Here is a 9,847-nt window from a genome sequence, read left to right as displayed (position 1 = left end):
ATACAGAGTACTCCGTGTTTATATCGATAACATTGCTGACACCACAAACGCAGCTACGGCGTACAGGCACTAAAAATGTAAATATGTTAGTCATTAAAGGTCTTAACTTGTGTTCTTTCCAGTTGGGCACTGCTCATGTAATGGGACATTGTTTGCGTTACTTCAATGCGCTGGCATTGTACAGAAGGAAAAAAAAACTAAATTGTACTGCCACTCTGTACAGGGGGGTTTGCTACAGCTCATCAGAGGGGCATCCAAGCGCAACGCAAACCCCGTCAGGCTCTGTTGTTGTAGTTCAATCTCAGAAGAGTCGAAGCACATTTCGCTTGTATGGACGTGGAGCAATATCCACACCCTTGCGATGTTCCTCAATGGTCAGTAGGGGGCGGTCGTTTCCTCGGGGACACGAGTTGAGCGGACGATGACTTCCATGGCATTCGTGAGCTAAAGCTTTAAAACATTCACGTTTTAAGTGACGTAATTGTTTAATAGATATCCAACGCGTAAAATAAATTAACACATGATGGTCTGCCAACACGCTTTCATACAAAAATCGTGTACGAACATTTGAAAACCTGCAATGTTGGGAGTGATAAAATATCAGGAATGACGACTTCATGTTCAGCCTTGCCAGCAGATGGCGAAAAAACGATTCCTGTGTTTTAGTGTCAGTTCCATTCTCCCCATTCTGCCTGTGATGCGCACAACTTTTAAAGGGCTCTGCACCAGTGTATAATGTTTGTGTTCATGAAAATTAGTATGGAGCAAAATTAAACTCCAAACCATGAGGCTCGGTGAAAAAGGAATGCTCGGAAGTCAATCGTAATTCTTCAAAAATGTTTTCTCCATGAAGTAATGACGCATTCAGCTCGACTATAAATGCCCCTAATCTAAGCAGAACAGTTGGTATAACCTCACAATTTATAACTGAAGCCAAAGGCAACTTCGGCAAATATGTGTGTGTGCATATAAACTTTAGATCTGGTTTAAATGCTCATAGCCTTCATATACATAAGCATACGACGCTTAAAAGTTACAGTGTAAAAGAATGTGCTGCGTTTTTTTTATATTGATATATTTGTGGTTTGTTGTCATTATCGTAGGTAGTAATTACATCTAAAGCATAAACTTCAATTTTATTTCATTCACCTCTTAAGGAGATGATTGCTTCCCCAGCTCGCCACATTACATATCGGATGCATGTGAAAGGATAACAACAAACTTTAACACTGGTTGTTCAGAACAAACATTTAAAGTGGTTGTAGTAAATTTTAACAGTGGTTTATTTGTGTGCGATCACAGAACTTTAATTGAAATTTACTTATTCGTGTGTTTCCCATCTTTTGTTGAAGCAACCTAAACAATAACATGCACTTTACTAATGATTATTTTATCTTCATTGGTCAGCATGTAACTTGGTTTTTTTTGTAATTAAGGCAATATTGAATTATCTAAACAAATGAAAATGAACCATGAAGATGTTTTTGCCATTGTTTTTTTTTTAACATTACTTTCAATTAGTTACACATACTCCATGAGCTGGAAAACCAAATAACAAATTCAGAAATGGCCTTCTCGCAAACGTTCTCAGTTGAATTTTAAAGTGTAATTTTCCTTCTAGAACATTCTAAAAGGCAGTGTCGAAACAACTTGGCATTGTTAATAGACTGAACTTTTGTCCGCACACTAAAAAATATAGTGATAAATCACAGAGAGGCACCCCAAAACTTTGTTCCCGCCTTCGGAGTGACATCATTCCCGCTGGAGCCAATGGGAAAGTGGGATGAGGAATAGTTTGCTGTGTTGGTAGCTGGGAGGCTATATCATCTCAACACACCGAGTGCTGGCCTCAGATGAGCGCATCATCTCAGCCGAGGACCACCGCATCACCAATTTGTCTCGCCGCGTGTGGACCCCTGCAGAGTTTTATGTTGGTCATCCCCCAGAGGCCACAGCAACTGCGCTTCACGCGCACAAACAGCGCGGATCCCCGGCTCAGACTGTCGTGCGACCTTAAAACATGATGGAAGAGGTGTCGTCCCATTCCCCCGGCTCCCCCGTGGACAGCCTTGCGACCAGCGAGGAGGAGATGGACAGGCACCACAAGCGGTTCGGGCGAAAGCGGCGGTACAGCAAGAAGTCGGGCGAGGAGGACAGCCCACAGTCGGGAAAGAAGGGGAAGAAGAGCAGCCCCCCGGCGCAATCGTACGAGGACCTGCAGAACCAGCGTGTGCTGGCCAACGTGAGGGAGCGCCAGCGGACGCAGTCCCTCAACGAGGCCTTCGCGTCCCTCCGAAAAATCATCCCGACACTTCCCTCGGACAAGCTCAGCAAAATCCAGACGCTCAAGTTGGCGTCACGGTACATTGACTTCCTCTACCAGGTCCTACAGAGTGACGAGATGGACAACAAGATGACGAGCTGCAGTTACGTGGCGCACGAGCGGCTCAGCTACGCGTTCTCCGTATGGCGGATGGAGGGTGCCTGGTCCATGTCGGCATCGCACTAAGAGCGAGGTATTTGACTCGATGCGGAGACGCACGACGCACGGCGCCATGCACTCGGTCGACGGACCGGCGGTGGCGAGAAAGAGCATTGGATGATTGGCACAAGGCTAAACATTTCAACTTGTATGCATGTATCTTGAACTTGTATGTATGTTGAACTTCTTTCACACTGTACGTAGCAAACCGTGCTAATGGGATCCCTTGTAGCCAACCGTGATAATCGGAGGTGTTACATGGCATTACATCTACAACGTTTACACGTTAACCGCTGGAACCAGGATTACATATTGTGCATATATTACAGTTTTTTGTTTGAATGGAGCCACGGAGTTCGCTTCGTACAATTTGAAACGCATTAACATTGCTTATTACACTAATTGTGCGTTGATGTACGATGGAAATTGCACTTTAAGGTACTAAATCTGTTGCTCAATTCTGTACGGTGAGATAAAAAAAGTTATTGACGTTTGGGGAAAAAAATAACACACGATGGTTATTTTTTCACTTGTAAGACCTTTAGTTTTAAGAATTGTGACCCATCAGCTGGAATGCAACCGGCTTATTTTTCTTGCCCACTTCATATTGCTTTCCCTTGTGTGTTTATTGTCATTGTATAGTATACACTCGTGGATAGATGTGTGTTTGTGCATGTGTCCAAACACACACATCTTATACATATATTGTAAACATGTTTTATTCAACGTCAGGGCTGCACACAAAGTTTATAATTTCCACGAGCATATTAGGTGAGAGACCCACGGAAAGTTACACATGCATGTTGAACTTCTTTCGCACCGTACGTAGGCAACCGTGCTAATCGGAGGTGCGGGGGAAAAAAAAGCAGTTCTGAGTTTTCGACGGTAATATTTTGTGCTTTTTTACGAAGGAACCCAATTGCCCAAAACCGTGTACGGCTTTTGAAAAATGTCTTTCTGCATAGGAATTAGCATGCCTCGTTTCCCCCCCCCCCCTACTCGCCTTCACCAATGTGTCTTCGTCTGTCACCCAGCTTGGTGCTGATAAGGCGAGAATGCGAGCAATGGCAACGGCAAGTGGAGATGCCCTTCCCGGAAACTTTACAGCGTCGCCCGCGAAAATGTGTGGTGGAAAAACAACAACAAGCGGACAAATACGTGAGCTGGAGAGACACAAGAGAGGTGCCTGACAGCCCTGGGAAGATGTTTCACCTACCCCGGCCCATGTCGACAGTCCGAAGCAAACTGATTTGGCGACTGATTGATTAGACGGGGCACGGGTCGCCATCTGCCGAAGACATCATGTGAGCTTTATGGAGAAGCCATTAAAAAAAAAACACTCCAGAAACTAAGGACTGCGCTTTCTTCATGTCTTTGTGAGATGCATTCAAAAGTTTATATTCACAAGATTATACGAGGAAAAAAGCCATGGCTACTCAGAGTAAGCAAATGAATTTGTTCTTCGATATTCATCTAGAAAAAGTGCATGGCTTGGATTTTTTTTTCTCTAAGGACGGCCTGTATAGGTCTTCTTGCTACCTTTTTAAATTTCAGCAGAGTAATCCCTAAACTTGCATGCAGCTCGACACTTGAGGCCATTTTCATCGACATGCTTGATACATTTGCCGTACGCTGTTTCCATTACGCGAAAATTGTTGCTGTACATTTAATGATATACGAATATGTTATGAGCCTATGAGTTATCGGGCTGATGCAGCTTCATTGAACATGTAGCTATCTCTGAGATGGTCTACAAATGAAAAAAAAGTTAGCAATAAACTTTTACACAAGCACAGCAATACAATGATCTTTTCATGCTGAAAGTGATTTCATTGTACTTTAGTTTTAGGCAGCACCGTTCTTACGAAGGCACAAAAAGAAACGTTTGTCAATGTCAGCATTATGCAATGTTAATCCATTCTTAACTGTCAAGTAACGTTTTACTTGAACGTGCGGAATGTTAGCACAGCAATATTATGCTTATGAATAAATGTTGCAAAATACCTCTATGCTACTTGATAAAATGTGCCGAACGTGGTTTTTGTAACAGCATTTCATTTTCATTGCTCTTGAACAATATCTCAAAACGTGGACAACAATCACAACTTCAAATGTACTTTAATTTCTTTGTCGACTTTGCTGCATTGAAAGTATTAAATGAAATCTTCGATTCTCCAGATCACTGAAAAAAGTTCTCACATAAGAGTATTACATAGAAGGAGGGTTTCATTGATTAAAACATTGTTGTCACTTTGTGTATATATGTTGTGTAGTTACGAGTCACTAATGCTGAATTTAGCAGAACAAAATATTGCTGCAAATGCTATTTAAAATAGTGATTATAAATATCAGATTAAGTGCCCTTAAAATCTGCATGTACGATGATAGCAAAACAAATTTATACACTATGATGACAACAAAATCCAAGTCTTTATTAATGTGTATATTTTTTTTGTTGTGGAATGCATGATGGTGTAACTATGATGTATTTTATAAGCTGTTTTTATTGTATAATAGGACTATGGAGCACAAATAAAGCTTTATCTAAACTGAAACTTGGCTTATAGTTTTATGCTAAGATATATTTATTATAGTGTAGTTTAATTGAAATATTATTTTACTCGAATGATGACAAAGCTATGTATTTAAAATCATAATATGCCTGTGATATGCTTTGGTGTGATTGTCCTATTGACCATCATGTGAGGTAATTACTGACGTTTGTCAAATTTAATGAGTAATAATAACAACACATTGATATAAGCTATTAAAGCCAACACATTTACGTATTCATAGAAGTGCGCGTGTATGAATCTTACAATGTGTTAATGACACGTTATAAAAAAGTAAAATATTTTACAATTGCTGTCATATCAACATTACACAGATACATACACACACATACTAAACAACCACGCACCAATCCTAAATACACCGGAAACAAACGACGTTTTGACTCAAAAACTTAAAAGAAAAACATTTGTGCAGGCTGAAACCAAAGAGTTGTCTTTTTCAGGAATTCAAGCAAGATAGCTTAGATTTTTTCATAACCAAACTACTTTTATATATAAAAAAAAACTGCATTTATTTTTTTTCTGCTACTATGAATGCCATTACATTAAATTATACAAAAATTTGGAATATAAAAATGGCCCTCATTAATCGTTACCGAACATAAGTTGGTTCTTTCCATAAAGTCACGTGGTATTACGCTATACAATTGCAAACAATTTTCAAACACTTTTAGAAACATCGAAACTAAAATAGGCCCTGCCATATATACGATTGTGAATGATTTCAAGTCAATTCGAATGGTGTTCTTAAAGAACTTGAACGCTTTACCGTGCCACAAATCCCACCGCGTCTGCATTACGGGCCTCGCTAAAACAATGCGAAAACTACAACGTCCAAATGTGGCCTCCCACTGCGAGGCAAGGGGGGGGGGGCTCGTCCTCAAGTGGCATGTTGGCATGTTCTGTTTACGTGACAACCCTTACTAGTTGGCTGTGTCGGGTGGTGGCGGGTCTTAACGACACATTTATATATTTACTCGATCTAACCCCCCCCACCAAAACCCCCCTCTATTCTTGGCATTGATGCAAGTATCTCGCTGAACGCAATTACGCGTTCTCCGTAATCAGCGAACCAAGTAATTCGCCTCTCGTTGTGTGCGACGCTGAAGCCGATAGAAAGCAGGCAAAGCCTTAAACCAGTGCGTGCTTAAGTTCACTCGCAAACGTCCGTGATGCTGCGCCGGGAAATACATTTGGAATGCCGCATTTGTTTTGCCCTCGAATCTGTTCACATGATTTTATATAGAGGACACAATGATAGATCACTATCAATATTGTTATGGATACACCTACCTTGGTACTCTCGTGGTAGTGCCTTACGTCGATCATCACTATTCCAAGCCAGCCCGGGCAGAATTCCGGAAAATATCGAGCGATAACACCAAACCCTGATCTTAACAACGCTCCAATACAGCGATGACACACGACAGCCTCGTAAGCGCAAGAAACGGGACGTATCCACCGCGCATAGGCGACGCTGCGCACTTGACCCACGAATTGCCACAAGCGTACGGGCTGGGGAACCCGCTGTGATGAAGTCGTACGCCTTGGTCCTTTCACAGCTGATGCAGCGGAGCACACGTGCATGGGAAACCAATTCGCGCGATGCGATTCCACACGAATGCTCGGCACGAGACGGGAACCGATGCGAGTGTGCACGACGCAGCAGGGTCTCTCTGTGTGTATGCGCCGCGCACAGGGAGGGGATTTCACGGGCTCCTAGGGGCATGGATAGCGATTACACGGCCTGGACTTTAAACGTAGGGCACATTTTTACTTGTCATTCCACACCCTATACTTATATATTCACGTGCGCGCGCCGCCGCCACGTTGTAGTCATTTATTTTTATTATTATTATTCGTATTTTCGGGGGTTATTTCTTCCTTTAACAAGGTGTCTAACTTTTTAAAGGCTCGCCTCTGCACGAGCCCGTCCGCGCCGAGCAGCGCGATTGAAGTGTGGTCGAGAAAACCCGCAGCGAAACCCACGGCGCGGGGAGACCCCGCCACCAAAGCGTGGCCGATTGACACGCGGCCTGTGAATGTGCACATTCGACGTGGAACTGTCGTTTGTACATACTGCATCTGTACACGTGTTCTCTGTGTATGTGTCAACCGAAACAATTAGAGAGAGAGAGACAGAAAGACACACAAGAAGCAGGGGAAGACAACTAATGAAGGGCACGAGCAGTTTTAAACAATTGGATGAAACTGGGAGGTATCTCTCTTGATTTGAAGCTTTCGTGACTGCAGGAATCCATACTCTTTGGTTCTTTCGGTAAAGTCACGTAGGTATAAAATGAAATAAATCACGACGTTTCGGGCGCAACACAAGCTCTTGGGAGGTATCTCGCTGCAAAGTTTTTGATTGACATCACGGTCATAATCGCCGACGTCTTTGAGAAAGGACTTGGCACATAGAGTCAACTGATAACGCTGCAGTAATCGGACTTCATGGGAATACTGGAACAGTGCGACGTGCCATGACATGACCTGTATGGACATTTTACGTGTCCATTATTGCACAGGGCATAACGTGAAAATCGATTTTGAAATTACCGTATTCTCCGGATTGTAAGACGCACTGATTCCCCCCCCCCCTGTATGTTAAAGCACACTTTGGGGGTATGTTTTATAATCCGGGAATAGTAGGTAGGGTGTGTGTGAGATCGGATTTCTATGACATGGTTAACCCTGGGCACATGTTCGTCTTACTTTTACTGAGCGTCTTTTAATCTGGAGAATACGGTAGTTCCGAAAGGAAGCAAATAGGAACCAACATTACGAAAAGCTCATAACGCAACAGCAGCACTGTTAAATGGACACCTGTAATAATATAGTACACATTACATATATAGCTAGGTTCAATGCCACGAACTAATAGAACAACATTATTCAAGGGAAAACTGCAGGTGTTATTACATGTCCCAAACACTTACACAAGGAATACGCTTCTTTAACTTGAATTACTCACCTTTAGTGGCACAGAGATGTACGATTAACAACCGAGCATTATTAAATTAGTAAATATCAACGTTTTATAATCGTAACATAGGTGTTGGGAGTGGTGTGATACCGTGGTTAGCAGCACACTTGTCAACCCGGAAAATTGGAGGCTCGATTGCCCGCCACGGATAACATCAGTGGCGAGTGATGTGTAAACCGAGCCCCTTTCACTAATCCGCACTGACCAGTGCGGTCAAATATGGTCAAACAATTGGTGAAGGAAGTCTTCATCCAGCAGCGGATTGACAGGGTGGGCGAGGGGGGGGCTGTACATTTATTAATAGCCCACGTACTGTGCGGTTGAGTAACACAGTTCAGATGAAGACAATGGCTTTAACGAATAAAGTGTTTTTCAATAGCAACGCATAATAATTCACACGGTGTGAACACAGCCCTTGTGATGTATCAATCAAACGCAAGAACGCATGGCGCTCTACTGCAGCGAATTTACAACATCAAATCAATATTTGTACACACAATGAACGAATAATTACGCTTATCCCATTGTTCCACTATTATTATCGAGCACCCTATTCCGTGCTATTGTGTTTTTTTACTAAAACTAATCTCAACATTGCACTTTTTAGAGTACAGTCTACTATTGCAATACCGAACATTTGCACGCTCTAAAATTCGCATGCATATTCGGTGTAATACATTTACACGAATACACATTTCAGTACACATACATAGACAGTATATACCGTGTATATATCGTAATGTGCAATATTACGAGTTTACAAACCCTAATTTATATCTTTGGCTTGTGAGAAAATGCTCACCGATCTTAGCCTAAATAGCCCTACATTAACAGCCCGGTGGTATTGATCACTTGCGGTTGAAGGTAGCGTACATCACACAATGTATACGTGTGCAATATCTTCGCTTTATTGTAGAGACAACCGTTTGCATTTTAAATGGCACCGGGCACAAGTTTACGCGATATAGCTGCTTGGTTCCCAATTGTTTTTGGGTGTTTTTTTTATTCGTTTAATCAGGGCCATAATGAACATTGGCCCCATCATTTAGATGGCACGATCTTGCCAATAACACCTGTTAACCCAGCAGCATGTGCTTTCATTTCTGAACAGGCCCGATTGCTCGCTGACGAGACCCCCAAAGGTAGAAACCGGCTCCAGTTGTTATTTGAATAAACAAATCCGAGCTGGATAATATTGGGCCTGGAAAGCCAAGACGCCGATGGACTTTTTCCAAACTCCATTTGATTCGGATTGTGGAGACAGAACGGAGGTCGGGTTTCGTGTTACGACACTCTTATAAAACGCCTATTTAACGAAATAACCTGTACCCCTCTCGCGTGCACGCACACAACGTGTATTGCCCAATCCACTGCTCGATGAGATCCATTTCCCACGCCTTGCGCGCCGTGGTGAGGACTACGTAGCAATGCTTGCTCCACTGTGGCCGGTGCTGTTTGGTGAGGACGGGATGGTGATCACCCATTGCTTTCAAGTGCTATCCCAGTAAAAATAAAAACATCCTGCTTAGCTTCGGCGATCTACGTGGTTCTGTCGCGTTCCGGATGACCTGCTCATGGTACATCACTTGCACATTATAGACCGCAGTTAACACGGCAGGGCGGCGCACTGGTGAACACGTGCGTCTCACGGCAAGATGCGTCTGGGTTCGATTCCCGATTCGGGCGCCTTTCTTGAGGAGTTTGTACTAGCAGGGTACGAAAAAAGTTCAACATACATACACGTATCTTCTTGGTTCTTTCGGTGAAGTCACGTAGAAGGGAAATAATAAAAGAATAAAAATAAAA

The 9,847-nt window shown here is 42.7% G+C and overlaps 1 protein-coding gene across 1 annotated transcript; it reads left to right on the top strand.

The window, feature by feature from the left end:
- The first annotated feature begins 1,851 nt into the window (after positions 1 to 1,851).
- Positions 1,852 to 5,037, top strand: LOC144725051 (twist-related protein 2). The gene is made up of 2 exons (XM_078604498.1): positions 1,852 to 2,516; positions 3,517 to 5,037. The coding sequence occupies exon 1, from the start codon at positions 2,021 to 2,023 to the stop codon at positions 2,507 to 2,509; it is 489 nt and encodes a 162-aa protein (XP_078460624.1). The 5' UTR covers positions 1,852 to 2,020; the 3' UTR covers positions 2,510 to 2,516; positions 3,517 to 5,037.
- Positions 5,038 to 9,847: the final 4,810 nt, after the last annotated feature.

Source organism: Lampetra planeri, chromosome 2, assembly GCF_965212315.1.
Source record: "Lampetra planeri chromosome 2, kcLamPlan1.2.h2, whole genome shotgun sequence".
NCBI lineage: Eukaryota > Metazoa > Chordata > Hyperoartia > Petromyzontiformes > Petromyzontidae > Lampetra > Lampetra planeri.
Note: the sequence above shows the minus strand (reverse complement) of the source record. Positions and strands in the feature narration are given on the sequence as shown.

What these genes read in the sequence shown, in the direction of transcription:
- LOC144725051 (XM_078604498.1), top strand. Translation starts at nt 2,021, where the DNA reads ATGATGGAAGAGGTGTCGTCCCATTCCCCCGGCTCCCCCGTGGACAGC.